General features: G+C 57.7%; 1 protein-coding gene across 1 annotated transcript; it reads left to right on the plus strand.

The window, feature by feature from the left end:
- Positions 1–6,800: 6,800 nt before the first annotated feature.
- On the plus strand, positions 6,801–13,977 carry Tbx1 (T-box transcription factor 1). Its single transcript, XM_042666314.1, has 8 exons — positions 6,801–6,984; positions 8,212–8,581; positions 10,419–10,520; positions 11,347–11,518; positions 12,048–12,203; positions 12,841–12,908; positions 12,989–13,089; positions 13,490–13,977. Exons 1-8 carry the CDS (start codon positions 6,801–6,803, stop codon positions 13,975–13,977), a joined length of 1,641 nt encoding a protein of 546 aa, XP_042522248.1.
- Positions 13,978–18,140: the final 4,163 nt, after the last annotated feature.

An 18,140-nucleotide genomic window follows, 5' to 3' on the forward strand; every position in this document is an offset into this window, starting at 1 on the left:
GACCCAGTGGCTGAGCATGGAGCGTGACTCCCAGTGACTTTGCCCAGAAGCTTGTCCATTGACTATGGTAGAATCTTCCAGTATCTAAGACATTGGCCAGTCAGAGCTTCTCCAAAGGGCCATCACCAGAGAATGTCACCTTCAGGAAACACCCAGCACAAATGTACGAACTGATGGAAATATTTTCTTCTTCCTACTCCATGCAGCAAGCATCATGTTCCCCAGGAGCCTTGTTGAAAAAGAGTCAAAGGCCCCACTATGACTGAAATCCATGACATCAGGAGTGAAGGTGAGTGACAGCAGCCTCTGTGAGTGACAAGCTTGCACACATGTGCAGATCTGTGCCCATGTGTGGTACATGTTGCTGTGTGTGCACCCTCTTGGGTGGATGACTGGGTTTGTGCAGTGTCACCCTTATGTCTGTGCTCATGTCTGTGTGCCTGACAGCATACTCCCCTGAGTCCAGGCATGCCTGCCATTACCATATTATAGTATGTTATGATTATACATTCAAGAAGTCCATGGTGTGTGGACTCAGGTCCATTCAGTGTTATGTGTGACATTATGTGACACATGTGAACATGGTGGTAGGGTCCCCAAATGTGGGCACATGGGAAATCCTATCCAGTTAGGGTGTAGACCAGAAGAAGCTGGAGAAACGATGAGTATGGATCTATCTTCAGACCACTTACCCTCAGCCAGCAAAGTCCCTGAAGAGGGGCTTTGGAGACCTAGCTCTTCCCCTGACAGTGTAGCATTTTCTGCTTGGCCCATGGAGGAAGGGAAGGGGCTGTTTTCCCCAGCCACTCCCTCTACAGCACCTCACCTCTGCCTGACAGCACCTGGGGTGGAGGGGCTCTTGTGGCCAGAAGATGGACAGCTGCCTCCCCATGTGGCTGGATTCTCCCGCCAAGTGGGCAGCTAAATCAACAGGCTCAGAAATTGGAGAGGGTCTCAGGCTCTGGCTGTCCATCAGTCTGTCTGTTTGTTTGTTTGTTCTGGGGTTGTGGGAACTTCCAGCCTATAGGGGGGCCTGGTGCCCTGAGAGGTCGGGGGAAGCAGGAGGTGCTGTCACCCATCTGGGCAGACCCATCCTTCTCCCCAGATCTCCCCCATCTGCCTTTCTGGGCACTTGGCCCCATAGTGGGGAAGGGGACCAATGGTAGCAGGACTCAACTGTCCCCAGCTATGTGACACTGGCCTACTGCCTCTCAGCTCTCAGGCTAGAGTCACAGCAATGAGAATTTCTGTCTTGTTTTCTTTCTTTCCTTTCTTTCTTTTAGAATTACTGGGGTTTGAATGCAGGTCCTTGTACTGACATGGCTGATGCAGTATCCCTGAGCTATGCCCTCAACCTTGTTTTATTGCTGGTTATTTTGGACATGGCCTGAAACCCAAACACTCCAGATCTCAGCCTCCTGAGTGGCTAGGATTACAGACATAAGCTACCGGCACCACCAACACAAAACCCATAGGAAATTTTATTTTTGCAATCCTGGGACTTGCTAGTCTGGCACTCTTACCATTTGAAACATATCTCCAATCTGTCTTATCTCTGTGTGTGTGTGGTGTGGTGTGGTGTGTGTGTGTGTGTGTGTGTGTGTGTGTGTGTGTTAGTCCTAGGGCTAAAACTCAAGACCTGGACACTGTCCCTGAGCTGCTTTGCTTAAAGATAATGCTCTACCACTTGAGCCCTAGTTCCATTTCTGATGTTTTGGTGATTAATTGGAGATAAGAGTTTCTAGACTGTCCTTCCCCTTTGGCTTCAAACTGCTATCCTCAGAGCTCAGACTCCTGAGTAGCTAGGATTACAGGTGTGAGCCACCAGTGTCCAGCTTGTCTTCTTTTATACCCAGCTTTGCCACCTTTCTTATGTCAGCTTCTTTTGGTCTCTCTCCATTTTTCTTTCTGTTAGCTTCTCTCAACTGTTCTTTTTATTCATCTTGTAGTCACCAGGTCCCTGGGACCCAAGAACTGGGGTAAGCACTGTCCTGGCACGGAGGGAGTGGGGCTTAGGTAATGCCACACATCTGCTCACCCCAGCCAGCATCCTCACCATGCCACCAAACTGACCCTCTAAGCTGTTCCTAATTTCCTGGACTTTGCCAAAAATTTAATCAGATCTACATGTTTGAGCCACTCAGTCCCCTCCTTAGACCATTGCCCCCCCCCCACATGAGCACTGTGGAACTGGGGGTGCTATCACCTATCTGGGTGAGGGTCCTGCTTGCTGTATTTTGTCACAGCCTACATTGCTCAGCACACTCTTTGGCAAGGACTGCCTTTCAGTAGAGGGATGCCCCCTGCTCAGAGAGGACAGAAGCTGCTGGTGGTGGGCAGGGCCAAGCGGCCTTGAGGGGTGTGGTGATTGGTGAAGAGGATTTGCATCCCTTCTCCAACCTCACTAGGCAAAGTTTCTGGAGGCAGCTGCACAGGATAGCAAGGTGAAAGGAGGCAAGCGCTCCTCTGCTGAGACTTGACAGGGAAACTGTCCCTTCCTCACCCTCAGCCTCGCCCAGGTTCTGGATCCACCTCCCAGACACATCTGGAGCTACAAAGCTCAAACCCATATTCATTCGTCTATGGCACTTATACCAACGGGTGCAGCATGCAGGCAGGAAGTGTGACATGGCTTTGATGCAGAGCCGGTGCTGTTAGTACCAGCTTCTTTGGAGCCAGGCAGGCTTGGGGCATCGTGGGACCAAAGATGGGTGAGAGGCCACAAACAAGTGACCCTGTGATTGTGCAGATGCAGAGCTCCTATTGGCTGGGTTCTCCCTCCTGTCACAAAGTCTCCACTGTCACAAAGTCTCCTGTAATGTATCCATCACCATTGCCTCAGGCAAAGCACCTTAGCAGGCGGAAACACTCCCAAAGGGGACCCTGGTCACTTCAGAGGCACCAGCCAGTGTGTTGGAATCTGGGAAGGACAGAGGCTTCCTGCTCATCTGCCTCTCCCGCCTCAGACGAACGTTGAGCCTTTGGTTGACTTCAGTATCCCAGGCGGCTGGGGCCTGGGTGGAGCTGCTGACAGTCAGCTAGGAAAGGCTGGGCACTGGCTGCGCTTGGGGAAGGACCTGCTTTCTTGAAGACCTTGAGGCCAGTATTAGAGGCAATTTGTTGCCATAAGTCCTGAAAGGAATTAACCAGAGCACTGTAAAGCCAGGTCCCACTATGTTTCTATTAAAGTCCCTATGGGTCACAGCCTGACTCTGCCACTTGGAGCTCTGGTTTCTGGAGAAGGGAGGAGAGTCGTCTCAGAGCACCCACCCTTGCTCTAAGAGGCTAGGAACCAGCACGGGACGGGGGAGGGGGGACAGCTGGTCCTGCACACCTTGTTTTGGGGATCTGTGTGCTGTGAACACACCAGAGAGGCACACCAGGGTGTGCGGATCTTCCAGAGCTGGGACCCCGGCTGTCTGCGCTGAGCGGAATTCTCAGCGGCAGGCGGGCGGCAGGCAGTGTCTTTACAATGGACGGGAAGCTAGGAACTGGCCGGTGGGCGTGGGGGGCCTGTCGGAGGCTCCCCTGGGGGAGCCACGTGTGCCCAGGGGAGGCGGAGCTGGGCAGATAACTGAGCAGCCAAGAGGCCGCCTCCCGCACACTGGGGAGAAATCTTCAGAAATTTGGCTTGTTCCACGTCCAGCTCTGAAGATGCCAGGCCAAAGGGTGAGTGAGTTGGGGCACATCGGACTCCAGGGGGCAATGCTGGGGTGCAGCCCAGCATCGACGCGCGGGCTTCTGGGAGCCAAGCCTGTTGGGTTTGCTCAGTCCCACCCTACCCCTCCAACCTCCCATTCTCATCCACGCTTCTGGTCCCCACATCTTACCGCCAGTTTCAAAGCCGAGCCTGGCGTTGCAGGCCTGTAAAAACGATTTTTAAAAATCGAGAACGCCCTCCCCTTCCCAGTCCCCTCGCGTGGCGAAATGCGGGTCCCCTCACCACATGGCGCGTGGAGGAGCAGAGCGCGCATCTCAGGTCCCAACTGCGCAGGGCGCCCTAAGGAGTCCGGTCCGGGGCGGCTGCTCGCGACCCCGCACCGGGACGCGCTCTCCGAGTGCGCACCGGGCCGGCTCCCAGCCAGGTCTCCTACCTCCCGGCAATGGAGGCGCGGCCGGCAGGGGGAGCGAGGCGGAAGGGAGACGCAGCCGGTCCAGGTGAGGGAGGAATACTTCCCGCGGGCGAGGCGCTGCGTTCGTGCGGGTGCGGAACAGGCAAGTGCCGGGCCATTAAGGCCCCCGGATAGTGCGCTCCCTCGGGGCCTACGGGAGGGCACGGATTATGGGGCGGCGACGGACCGAGAGGAGCTCGGGTGAGTAGCCGGGAGGCTGCGGAGGCCGGCGAAGCTCGGGTTCAGAAGACGGAGAGGAAAAGTCCCAGGAGCCCTGCCCAAGGGGCGATGAAGAAAGCGGGGCTGGAGGCTCCCTCCCTCCGCCTCGCGCTTCCAGGACTTCGGGAAGCCTTTGGGTCCCTGTAGCCAATGACTTCGAAAAGGTCCCAGCGTTGAACTTCGGGGCTGGGGCTTTCGCGGTCCAGCGGGTGAGTACCCGCAGCGGGTATCCAGGGTTGGCTGCCGGCAGAGGGGCTGCGTGGGGTCCCTCACCGTTCCCCAGAGCTCCGCTGTTTGCTAGGGTTTCCACCCTAGAAAAGCCCGTTGGCTTTTCTGTGGCGCGTTTGCCTACCCAGCTCTTAATGGCGTGAAAGGGTTAATGGGGGCTGAAAGAAATGCTCTCTTAACTACTTGAATCAGGAGCTCTGGGGACCTTGGGACCCGGCCCTAAGGGGCAGACTCTGTGTCCTCAGGATGCCTGGGGGGTTTTCACTTTCACTTCTTGCTTCTCGGGGTTGCCCTTGTGTACGGTCTCAAACCTGGCTTGTACACACCTATAGGTGTGTATAAGGTAAAACCTCGGGCACCCCACATAGTTGGGCACTATGAAAAACTTAGATGAGCACCCACATTAGCTCTGATTTCCATGTTCCCATCTACCCACAGCCTGCACTGTCCATGGCTCCTCTGGTGCTGGGCATCACTACCATGACCTGCCCCACCCGTGATCCTTGCCACCTGTAGAAAACCTCAGCTCCCTTCCATCAGGGGTGGGCCTCCCGGGGTCCTGAAGGCAGTGGGCTGGCCCTGCTCAGGAAAGAGGGAAGAGGGACCTGGAGCCCAGCTGCCCACCCCCTGCATTCCTTATTCTTTACATTGTCTTCCCAGGTCCCCTCAGTGAAAGACACAGATCACTGTCATCGTTAGCTCCAAATGGCCCCTCAGAGACCAAGGAATGCCCTGGTGACAGTTGCCCTTTCCTTACAGGGTCCATAAGGAATCCAGCTGCAGGCAGGGGACAAGCCAAGGGCCTCCTCACCTAGGCACAGTTACACACACCACACCCAGCACCCAGCACCATCTGTGTTCTGACCCAATACACACTATACTCCTGGCTATATGCTCCTTCTTGGACCAAAGTCCAGAACCAATCCCTTCACACTAGAGTCCATTGCCTTGGTCTCCAGTTTCTGGGCCTTCCCAGCTTCCGGCTAGTATTCTGTACAGTCCAGAATAAGAGGCCTGAGATTGTAAAAGCCCAGGGAGAGGCTGCCTGCCTCCCACTCCCATCCCCAACAAGCAGAGCATGAACCTGCAAGGTCATAGGCAGAAAGGCCTTGGAAACCTGGCAGCCAGGGTCTTAGAACAGGATCAGGGAGGATTCTGGGAAGCTGGGAGGCTGCAGGCTTCATACCTAACTGGAGAGACCCTGGACAGAGAGGCCATGGACACACTGAACTAGCCAAAGGAGGACCCAGAGATAGGAGACGAGACACAGACCAAATCAAGAATTGGCATGGAGATGTATGCCTGAGCCTGGAGGCGAGAGGCTGAGGAGCTGGTCCTGAACCCCAGTAGCAAGGCCTTCCCCGCTGCTCAGGCTGGCTGGAAGGTGGCAAGGGGCAGCACCCGACCATGACCATCCGGCCTGAATTTCTCCAACGTGTCCTCAGCTCCCTCGGCCGGCCAGGCCCCGCCCCCGGCCCTCCCGGTGCGCAGGGAGGTCGGAGGAGCGGGCACTGCCCACCCTCCGGATGTAAAAGCGTCCTGGCCAAAGGCAGGCAGTACGGCGGGTGCGCATGACGCTGGGGCTCCCAGGCTGCGCGGCCTGGGCGTCGTCCCCTCCCCCTCAGGTCTCCAGCCAGGACAGCAAACTGTCCTGAGGGGGTCTGTGAGATTATTTACTGGGCTAGGGCCTGTCCCGAAGCTCCGAGGAACGGAGGACTCCGAAGCCCTGGGGCATTTGTCCGAGGCCAGCGCGGGAGCTCTCTCACCCAGGTGCAGGGGCAGCCGGGGAGGAGAAGGAGGCAGTAGGGACCAAGGGCAGGCGCAGAGCTGGTCTCGGAGCCCTGGGTGCTTCATCAGTGTTCTGCCACCTTTGGCTGGGGCTGGGTGCTCTCCACATGGCGGCCTGACCTCTAGGGCAGTAAAAGCTGACCGTGGCTTCGCTGAACAGAGAGAAGTTCGATCTCCGCTGGAGCAGCGGGATGTCCAAGGGGCGTTGGTCACCGAGGGCTCTGAGACCAGAGGCGAGGGGCAAAGAGCTTGGAAAGCAAGAGGGCCCTGAACCCGTTCGGGCTCCTAGGCCGATATTGGCTCCAAATGGGGGGCCCATGACGCCATAATCCCTTGGGCCTGGGGCCGGCGGCTGTGAGTGGCACCATAGGCTCCCGCCCCCGGGCTGGGCTGGGCGCGGTGCGGCTGGGCGCACGCAGTCGGAGGCGGCGCCGGCCAGGCCGCTGGGCGCCTATGGACGCGCGGAGCCCGCTGTCTCCCCGGGCCAGCGCGTTCAGCATCGCCTCTCTCGTTGCAGCCGAGGCCTCGGAGGGCGCCGCCCACCGGGCCCCCGGCCCCAGCGATCGGGCGAAACTTCGCCTGCAACCAGGATCCCCGGCCGGGATGCACTTCAGCACAGTCACCAGGGACATGGAAGGTGAGCTTCTTGGCCGCGTCTGCAGCGGCCGCCCGCCAGCCCCCTGCCTCGCTCGGGTCCCCTGAGGTCTTGCCCCTAAAAAGTAGAGGGTGCTCCTGGAGGAGTAGGCTCTAGCGTTAAGGCTGGGACTCTGGCGCCAAGAGGAGGGGTGGGCATCCCCCCTCCCCGAAGCCTATGCACACAGTAGCCTGGGGCCCCAGCCTCGGGGACTGGCACGCAGCTAGGCTAGTTGGAGGCCTGTAGGAGGGGATTGGAAGCGGGAAGAAGAGGGACTGTAAGCTTGGAGAGGCGAGACGAGGCAGAGACGGTAAAGAGACTGCAAGAGGGTCAGGGAACACAGAAAAAGGAGAAAAAAAACCACAAACAAAACAACAGAAACGATGAAGGCAGCCAAGAGGAAAAGGCATTGAGAAAAGGAGAGAAAGCACGATAAGGACGTAGGAGAGGAAAAGACAGGAGAAAAAAAAAGAAATAAAGGCAAGAACGAAAAAGAAGAGAGAACGTGAAGAAAACATGTGAACACAGACAATAAACTCATTAAAAATAAAGAACAAGAGAAAGACTCCAGGTTTTATTTTTTTAAAGAAAGGAAAACATGAGTAACAGGACATATAGAAATGGGGGGAGGAGGTAGATGGAAAAGACAAAGAGTGAAGAAAAGCCTAAAGTGGAAGGACATTGTAAAAAAAAATGGAAAGTAAAACAAATAAGAAGCTAGAGATATTGGGAAAGGCAAAGATGGATAGGAGGAACAGTTTTTAAGTGGGGAAGACAAAGGTAAAGAAATAAATTGGGAAAAGAAAACTCCAACGCGGGAGGGCGGCAGAGCAGGGGCCGCGGACGGGCCCGCCGCTCCGGGGAGCCGGTCCGGGCGGTCGGGGGGCCCGGGCCCAGCGAGCCGCGGCGGGCGGGCTGGGGGCCGGGAAGGGGGGGAAAGGAGGGGGAGGGGCGAGGGACGGGGGAGGGGAGCGAAGCCATTGTCTCGGCGCGGGAGGGGGGGGCGCGGGGCGGGGCGGGGCGGGGCGCCTCCTCGGGGCCGGCCCGCGGTGTGGGGCGGCGCGGCTCGGGGCGCGTGCTGCGCAGCGCCCGCCACTCGGCCCGCGGCGCGGGACAGCGCTCACCTCGGCGGCAGCGGGGGCGGCGGCAGCGGCGGGGGCCCTCGGGTCATGATCTCCGCCGTGTCCAGTCCGTGGCTCACGCAGCTTTCGCACTTCTGCGACGTTGCAGCCTTCACGGCCAGCAGCCTGAGCAGCCTGGGGGCCGCGGGGGGCTTCCCGGGCGCCGCGTCGCCGGGCACCGACCCGTTCGGCCCGCGCGAGCCCCAGCCGCCACGCTACGATCCGTGCGCCGCCGCCGCCACCACCCCCGGCGCTCCGGGCCCGCCGCCGCACGCCTATCCGTTCGCGCCGGCCGCGGGGGCCGCCACCAGCTCCGCCGCCGAGCCCGAGGGCCCCGGGGTCAGCTGTGCGGCCGCCGCCAAGGCGCCGGTGAAGAAGAACGCGAAGGTGGCCAGCGTGAGCGTGCAGCTGGAGATGAAGGCGCTGTGGGACGAGTTCAATCAGCTGGGCACCGAGATGATCGTCACCAAGGCCGGCAGGTCAGGGCGCCCCTCCCCGCGCGCCGCGACCCTCCCCACGTGCTGCCACGCTCTGGCTGCGCGCCGAGGACCGATGCGCTCGAGGGGGGCCGAGAAGCCGGGTGGGGGGGTGGGGGGCGCGGCCCAAACACCTGCGGGCTCCTCCGGGCCTTGCCGCCTTCTTCACTCTTCGCTCTCTGCGGTCCCGGCTCCGGCGACAGCCGCCCGTACGGGCGCGCAGGAGGCAGGAGGCGGAAAGAGGTCTCGACATTCGCAGCCCCCCCAGGACGCTCCGGGGCGGGGGGAGCAGCGGCTGGAGGAGGGGGATCCTCCACCGAGGGGCCTGGCCGGCCAGATGGTTCCCAGTGGGTTCTACCTCAAAGGAAATTTCAGTTTGGGTTCCTGAGTTGAGTCTATGACGGCAAGATAAAGAGTAGAAAGCAAGCAATTTGCCTGGATGATTTTTAAGAGAATGAAGACCCTCTAAAAAAGAGTGCGCTCAATTCGGTGGAAATTTCGCCACCCCCGTTTCCTCAGGTGGTTGTGGGCCCAGCTCTGCACAAGCCGGGCGTCTGCCTTCCAATCGGCCTGTATTTGTTTTAAGGGCTAAGAGAGAAGGGGAACAAGTTTTGCAGATGCTCCCGATTGACCAGAAGACAAAGGCGGGTGCTGGGCTGTGTCTAATGTACACACCAGCTCGGTGTCCGCGCAGCCAAGGGGATCTATCTCAGAGTCTGTTTGCAAAACCTTCTGGTGGTTTCTGTTTCCCTGCTGCGCAGTCTTCCTGGGGGAACTTGAGGCCTGTCCTGCGATCCTGCTGTGTGGGTTTTCTCCAGGCTTCTTTTGCTGGTCGTGGGTACATGGACCTCCTCAACAGCGGCAGGACCCGTGGGGTCCAACCCAGCCCAACCTGGATCCTGTCTGCAGCCAGCTTTACTCTAGGGGCCGGTATTCGGCAACACCCCGGCAGCTCGCAGAGGCTGGGTCGGGGTGGCAGGACGCCTGTCAGAGTCCTAGTATGTGTTTTGTCTACTGTCTGCAGCAAGTTGCTTTTGAGGGGAGGCAGCGGGAGAGGAAAAGGAGGCCAAGGCTTGTGTTGTTCCCCAGGCCCAGGGACTGCTTCGGTAGCACTGCCAGTGAGGGCTGGCCTATTGTCAGAATGTCCTTTCTAGATCCCTGGTGGGTTACGGAGTTGGGGTCTGGAGGAGATTCGATATAAGCCAAGTTCTGCCTGGGAGGCTGCATCTTGGGGTTCTGCGTCCTGAGGGAAGCAGGAATTTGCCTGTGTCCTGCAGAAGGTGGGGGACACTCCAACATTGGGCTAGGCCTGAAGAGTTGGGGATCTGAAGTGTCAGCCATGCCTCGCGGCAGACAGTGGGGAACAGCCGCAGACCCCACAGAAAGGGCAATGGAGATTCTTGCGAATGTACCCGTACTCAGTTTCGCTTTGTTGGAGCCGGGAGCTGCTTAGATCAAGCTAGGGAGGTTCTGTGGCGGGAGGAGAAGCTGGTGTTAGGGGAACCTGTGTTTTAGGGACCCTGATTCCAAGGCTAAGTTCAGGAAGCTAAGGAAGCCACACACAGGGAAAAGCTGTGCATATACGGGCAAAGGTGGCAGAAGAAGCTTGGGGCTCCAAGGCCTTGGATCTGAGGCCTGGCCTGCCGCTCGCTCACTTGCCGGTGATTGTGTAGTTCGCTGAGACAGAATGGCGACTAAAAGGTTGGGTAGAAAACGGCAGGCAGCCGGGAGGGAGACCAGAGGGGTCTACTAGTGAAGGGCTGCCAGTTCCCTGGGGAAGTCAAGGCGTGGCAGCCCTGTCCTCCCCCACTGAGGTGACCTGAGGTCCCAATACCCTCAGGCGAATGTTCCCCACGTTCCAAGTGAAGCTGTTCGGCATGGACCCCATGGCTGACTACATGCTGCTCATGGACTTCGTGCCGGTGGATGACAAGCGCTACCGGTGAGCAGCCCCTTTCAGCCACTTGGATTATGTGTACTTGGGACCTGGGAAGGTACTCTAGGAAGCACTAGATCTGCAGGTGACTGACTCCAAGTGTCATCTATAGCATGAAGTTCTCAGGTGCCTTTGCTGACTTGCCCCTTTTATCTCGATCTGCATCCTCCCCTTCCCAGTGAACCCCAGAACTCCACCACATCCCTTCTCCAAAGCCTGCCTTGGGAAGTCACAGCTTTAGGCCCAAAGCAACTCTGACACCCTTAAGGTGGGTGGGGGGCCCAGAGTGGCCTGAAGTGGGTGGGCCAAGCACACGGTCCTTGGTTTCCTCCTGTCTCCCTCTCCCAAGAGGCAAGCCTGTGTGCTTAGTCCCCTTCCCCCATCTCCAGGGAACCCTCAGTCCCAGAGCTTGGCCGGAAAGGTGGGGTGGCCAGGAGAGATTATGCAGGGCGGGCCTTGGCTGCTAGGACAATTAACAGCAATTAATAAAAGTGAATGAGCACTGCCCCGTGCCTGACGCCATCTGGTCAGCCATGTTGTATTGAGGTGGGCAGACCCGTATGCATCGAAATGAGGAGAGGAGGGGAGCAAGGCCCCCTCTTTTGGTGTTCCAGTAGAGCTTGGTTCCCAGCTTGTTTGGGGTAAGGGGGCTGGTGTAGATTTCCTGTTTTCCACAATCATATTATTAAAAGCTTGCAGTCCCTATGACTTTGGAGGGTTTGAGCTCCCTGGTGAGGAAACTCTTTATTCACTTTTGGGGTTCACTGTGCATATTAGGCAGCGCCCTTCTAGTTTACCTCAATGTAGCATAACCCCACCCCCCACCCCATAGGTATGCCTTTCACAGCTCCTCTTGGCTGGTGGCAGGCAAGGCAGACCCTGCCACTCCTGGCCGCGTGCACTACCATCCTGACTCGCCAGCCAAGGGTGCACAGTGGATGAAGCAAATCGTGTCCTTCGACAAACTCAAGCTGACCAACAACCTGTTGGACGACAATGGCCATGTGAGCAACCCCTTCTCAACTTCAGGAAAGTCCCTCCTGCAAGCCCTCTGGAGTCCTCACGAGCCAGAGCCAGAGCTAGACTGGCAGTGGGACAGGCCTCCAGGAAGGGACTTGTAGACCAGGGACCAGGGAGGGACACTTAGCTCTCACCCCACTCCTAAGTTTATGTTGGAGACTTTTTTAATTGGAAAAGATGGAGGACTATGTGTGAGGCTGGAAGGAAGCTCATAGAATCGAGGCCAGTGAGGCTGCCTTCTGGCTGGACTGACCTCTTCCCCTTGAAGGCCCCCTTGGCAAATGTTCAGGATCTAAGAAAATCTACATTGATTGTTTGCCACTTGGAATTTTTTTTTCCTGGACACCCCAAATGGGTCACACAGCCCGGCCTAGTTTAAGTAACCAAGGGTTTTGCCCAATCACCCGAGGAAATCCATCCCCCCCCCCCCAATTCCTCTGCCTGTGTCCCTTCTCCACCTGGGATCTGCCATCCAGCCTCACTACTGGAGCTGATCCCCACCCTGTCTTCCAGATTATTCTCAACTCCATGCACAGATACCAGCCCCGCTTCCATGTCGTCTATGTGGACCCTCGAAAAGATAGCGAGAAATATGCAGAAGAGAACTTCAAAACGTTTGTATTCGAGGAGACACGATTCACCGCTGTCACTGCCTACCAGAACCACCGGGTGAGAGCCTGCCTGGAGGTCTCCAGGAGGATTGGTTACATTCAACATTTTGGGAAATGGTGCAACATTTACTGGCCGCCACAGCAGGGATGGCAGGCTGTGGATCCTGGTAGAGCACAATCCAACTGCCCTCCCTCCTCTCCCCTCCAGACCTTAAGCTGCCCCCCTCCCTCTGAGCAGGCTGCCCCAGCCTCCTATCAGTTTGACCTCTGTGCGGGGACTGTCACTGCAGCCTGAAAGTTTGTTTTCCAAACCATTCCGGAAACTTCCCATCTGGGGCCTGATCTGAGGTTTACCCAGATTCCTAGGGCTCCGCACAGTTTCCCCCACTGAGCTGTGGGGGGCGGAAGGGACCACATTCCCATCCCAGTCAGGGGCACGAGGTCCTTACCCCCATTTATTTGGGGTGGCAAAGAGAGGCTCTTCTAGTGAGAGAAGGCTCCCTGACCCCCTACTGAAAGAAGGAAACACAGTGTCCGTGGGGCAGGGAACAGCTGGGGCCCGATTCTGGTCTTGGCAGCGCAAAGAGGTGCGCCCTGGCCGGGTGTCTCTTGACACTCCCCGGCTGGCCACCGCCAGGTCGGGTGGCCGCGGGCTGCAGGGTCCCAGCTTCTTTCTCACGCTCCTTCCCCTGCAGATCACGCAGCTCAAAATTGCCAGCAACCCCTTCGCCAAAGGCTTCAGGGACTGCGATCCTGAGGACTGGTGAGTGACCTCTGGAGAGCGCGAGTGCCCAGCCGGGCGCCCGTTGAGGACATCGTCCTAATCTACCTCCCCTCCCGTAGGCCCCGGAACCACCGGCCCGGCGCGCTGCCGCTAATGAGTGCCTTTGCGCGCTCGCGGAACCCCGTGGCCTCTCCCACGCAGCCCAACGGCGGGGAGAAAGGTAGGATCTTGGTCCTGGGATCCAGACCAGTATCCCCGCGCGAGCGCGCGCGCGCGCACGCTCCCGTCCTGGGCCGACGGCCGCGCCCGGCCTCGCCTGCACCCCCGGGGCGCTCGCAGCCTTCGCGCCGGTTGCACAACGACCTGGCGGCGGGCAAGCGCGCACTCGCCCGCCCGACGGCTGCACCCCGCCTGTGCGCCCCGCCCGCCGCTGCCGCCGGCGGAGGGGCGCGGGTCCCCGGGACGGGCTCGGGGCTCCGGCGGTGAGGGGCTCAGCAGGCTCGCCAAGTAGTGGCGGCGGGACCCCTGAACGCGGCCTCGCGCCTCCTAGCTAGAGTCCTTCTTCGAGGGATCTCGGCGGTGCAGGCGGACCGCGCTCACTCCCCGGCTCTCCCCCGCAGACGCGGCGGAAGCCCGGCGAGAATTCGAACGCGAGGCGGGAGGGCCGGCCATGCTGAGCGACCCCGCGCATCCGCCGCAGCTGCTAGCGCGAGTGCTGAGCCCCGCGCTGCCTGGGGCAGGCGGCGCCGGTGGGCTCGTTCCGCTGCCCAGCGCATCCGGAGGCCGGCCCAGTCCCCCGCACCCCGAGCTGCGCCTGGAGGCGCCCGGAGCCTCGGAGCCCCTGCATCATCACCCCTACAAGTACCCGGCCGCCGCCGCCTACGACCACTACCTCGGGGCCAAGAGCCGGCCGGCGCCCTACCCGTTGCCCGGCCTGCGGGGCCACGGCTACCACCCCCACGCGCACGCGCACCCGCACCATCACCACCCCGCCGTGAGCCCGGCTGCGGCCGCCGCCGCCGCCGCTGCCGCCGCCGCCGCCGCCGCCAACATGTACTCGTCGGCCGGGGCCGCGCCGCCCGGCTCCTACGACTACTGCCCCAGATAACGCGCGCCGCCGCCGCCGCGCTCGCCGCCCGGGCCCCCGGCGCCCCGCGCAGCCCCGAGGGCCGGCGGGGCCCCCGTCCACCCGGCCCCAAGGGCCATCAGAAGACTCCTGCTCCCAACCCCGGGGGCCACCGCGGGTCTCCCCTTCCCCAGCCTCGAAGCCATTGGGGTCCCACCAGCCCCCCAGGACTACGGCAAGTCTCCGGGGTCCCCCTGTCCCCATAGTTCCCGCGGGTTCCTCCCCAGCCCCGAGGACCCACGGGGCCCACCCGCCAGTGCCAAAGCGCCCGATCCGAGGCGGAAGGAAGTGCTAGTATTTATTGTTCTCCCCGAGACCGCGTCGCCTCCGGCCCGGCCGGCATCGCAGCGTAGACGACCCGAGAGAGCCCCGCCCGCACGCCGTGTAGATGCGTGTAGATAACGTGTAGATTCTGTAGATACCGCGCCGGCGCCGACTGGATAAACGGTTTCGCCTCTTTTCCAAGCTGCCTGTGCGTCCTTTTATTTGCGCCCACCTTAGTTCGGGCCGGCAATCTCCGAGAGCGGGAGTCACCGGACACTTGCCAATTTCGGAGTCTCCATCTCCCCAGCCCCGACGAGGCCCTGGGAGGCTGGGAGGCAGGGGGCGGGGGGTGGGGTGCAGGGGGGAGGCGCGGGGTCCCTGCAGGGCTCGCCCCACCTCCTCCCCATTCTTCTGCCACCTCGTCTGGGCTCTCTCCTGCCAATCATTCACACCCTCCCTCCCCCAGGACTGGCAGTTATCAGTCCCACCTTTTAAATTCTGCACACCTGCGGTTGTCTCCATTCTAGGACTTGGATTCCCCAGCCCTGACTTCTTTCCCAGACCTATGCTTTATTATGCAAACTGAATAATCGTCACAACAGCCTGGGAGGAAAGAAACCTTTGACCCGGATAGGATTGTGGAAAGACAAAAGCAGGCAACTGTCCTGTTCCCCTGGCCTGGCCCCAACCCAGGCCTCCTTTTCCCCCTGTTTATTGACTTTGTTCGCTGTGACTGCCCCCACAAAGTGACCTGGACAGGGGGGATGCACAATGACAGTGGTCATGAGTCATCTCAAAACCCGTCTGTGAAGCATTTTTTTCCCAGGCCAGGTGGCTGAGGGACCTCTCCCCATGAACTCAACACCAGGGATGGGCCCTAGGAGCCCTTTGATCCCTCCCTTCCTGAATCCAAGCAGGAAAAGCTGACCACCAGTCAACATCAAGGCCAACTTGGACGTGATGAACAGGAAATGCATGTGGCCAGGTTCTGTCCAGACTCTCTCTGTCCCAGGGTGTTTGTGGCAATCCTGCTTCCCAGGCCACCTGGCTCATCACTTCCTATGTGGCAGTAGCATCCTGAGTGCCGCCTCTCTAAGGGATAGACAGGCATTTCCAGAAGTTGACCCTGGACCAAACCCATCCTGATTGTATTTTCTCTCTTGCTCTGAAGTTACTGAGGGTTTACTAATTGGAAAGCAGGACCTATTTTCACGAAGCTGGTCTAGGAGGGGAAGGGATAACTAGGCCCACCCAAAGCCTCAAGGGACACCTAGTATCTAGCACTCCATTGCATCTGCCCAAGTGGCCAGCAAGCTCCCTGGACACATCCTATGGACAGTAATATCCATTCATGATCCTGGATCCCACCCTGCCCTCAGCTTTAGCTCTCCTTATGCCTGTGATAATGGCTTCTGTTTGGGATAGCCAGTTACCCATTTGCAGCCTCCCCTTGTGTAGAAGGCCAGCAACACCAGGCCTATAAAGACTGACAGGCTGGAGTTTGTCCTGCAGAGGGCGCTGGGCAGTGTCAGGCCTCCCCCTCTCTCCAGTGGAATGCAGCCATTCCACACCCTTTCAACCGGCCGAGGATCCCTGGGGACATCAGTGGGGAAGAGCTGTCATTAGAGAGACCTCTGCTTTAGCTTTGTTCAAAGCTGAAGCCGTGAGCTGTCCCTTGAATGAATAACAGTGCCCAGTGTTATGAGTAGGGGCAGAACATACCACGAAGAGTAGAGACTTGGAGTGCACAGCTTACAGGTCTTGTGTGGATGTCCCTGAGCACTCTGAGATGGCCAATCAAGATGGGGAACTGCCCTGCTGTTCAACTGGGCCACTACAGTCAGGTCCCTCCCCAGCTCAATTCCAAGTACTGGATAGCTAAGTACTGAAGATCACCATCCTGGAAGAGACAAACTCACCTGCCCTACACTGGGATAACAGCTCCCAAAGGCATATAGCTTGTTTTCCCTTGCACCACCCACTCCTGGTAGGTTTGGATTTTTAAATGAGAACAACCCTGGCAGTCAGCTTCAGAAGACCTGCTCACATCCCTCCTTCTCTTCTTTCCTTCTTACTCCCTCCCCCCTCTCTCTTTCTTTCTTCTCCCTTCCTTCATTCCTTCCTTTCATGCTGGTATGGGGGGGAGGAGAGGAAAGAGGCTTGAATTCAGGTCCTGAGCACTGTCCTTCAGCTTTTTTGCTCAAGGCTGGCACTCCACTACTTGAACCACAACTCCATTTCTGGTTTTTATTGTTGTTGTTTTTTGTTGGTTAATTGGCTATAAGAGTTTCACATATTTTCCTACCTAGGCTGGCTTCAAATCTCGATCCTGAGATCTCAGCCTCCTGAGTAAGATTACCTGAGCCATCAGCACTAGGTTCCTCCATTTCTTAAACAAGAGCCTACTGAGCACTTCCCAGCTACTACCCTGGCTGCTGTTTGCACAGAGCTGGTATCATGTGGGCAGCTACCTCTGGACAGCCCTGTGTTGCCCTAGGAAATGGTTTTCTAGCAGTTTTCTCTCTGTGATTACCTATGTTAGTGTATCTGTCACTACCAAATGTAATTATTGGAAGTTACCCCCAAGGTGATGGCATTAGTAAGACCTTTCCCTCTCCCCGCTCCCTCTTCCTGGGGCTTGTACTCAGGGCACTGTCTCTGAGCCTCTCTGTGCACAAGGCTAGCACTCTACTACTTGAGCCACAGCACCACTTCTGGCTTATTCTGTGTATGTGGTATTGAGGAATCAAACCCAGGACTTCATGCATGCTAGGCAAACATTACCACTAAGCCATATTCCTAGCCCCCTTTTAAAAATTCTAATTATACAGGTGATATACAGTTACATAAGTCAGGTAAAGAGTACATTTCTTTTTGGACAATGTCACCCCTTCCCTTGTTCTGTTTTTCCCTCCCATCCCTACCCACAAGTTGTATAGTTCATTTTCAACGTATTGTACAGTGAGTACCACTGCTGCATTTGTTCACCCTTGGTCCCTCCATTTCTGGGCCCTCTCTTACCCTCCCAAAGACAGCTAAACCAACAAAGAATACAGAAAGAAAAGAAAACAAAAACAATAAAGAATAAAAACTTCCATTTCCTAAAGTTCATTTCAGTTAATATTATTTTAGATGATCAGATGTACGAAGGAAGTGATACCTTTGAGAAATGCTTTGATCATGGGGTACAGTCCTTAGGAGCAGGATTAGGCCTCTATAAAAGAGGTCTACAGCTGGGTGCCAGTGATGTACCCCTGTAATCCTAGCTATTCAAGAGGCTGAGATTGTAGGATCACGGTTCAAAGCCAGCTCAGGCAGGAAAGTCTGTGAGACTCTGATCTCCAATTAACCACCAGAAAACTGGAAGTGGCTCTGTGGTTCAAGTGGTAGAGCACTCGCCTTGAAGAGCTGAGGGACAGTGCCCAGGCCCATAGTTCAAGCCCCCAGGACCAACCAGAGGGGCAGGGGGTGGGGAGAGTTCAGGGACAGTGCCAAGAAGCTGACGTCCAGAGGATTGTGGTGTTTTGTTTGTTCTGTGCTAGTGTTAGGGCTTGAATTTAGGATTCTCTTGCACTATTGCTGCTTGGCTTTGATGTGCAAAGCTGGCACTCTACCACATGAGTTAAACCTCCACTTCCAGCTTTTGCTGGTTAGTTAGAAATAAAAATCTTAGCCAGGCATCGGTGGCTTATGCCTATACCTAGCTACTCAGGAGGCTGAGATCTGAGGATAGCAGTTCAAAGCCAGCCTGGGCAGGAAACTCCGTGAGACTCATCTCCAGTAAACCACCAGAAAACTGGAAGTGGCTCCGTGGCTCAAGTGGTAGCATGCTCAACTTGAGCTGAAAAGCTGAGGGACAGTGCCCAGGGCCCAGAGTTCAA

Source organism: Dipodomys spectabilis, unplaced genomic scaffold, assembly GCF_019054845.1.
Source record: "Dipodomys spectabilis isolate Male_0828 unplaced genomic scaffold, ASM1905484v1 ptg000363l, whole genome shotgun sequence".
NCBI lineage: Eukaryota > Metazoa > Chordata > Mammalia > Rodentia > Heteromyidae > Dipodomys > Dipodomys spectabilis.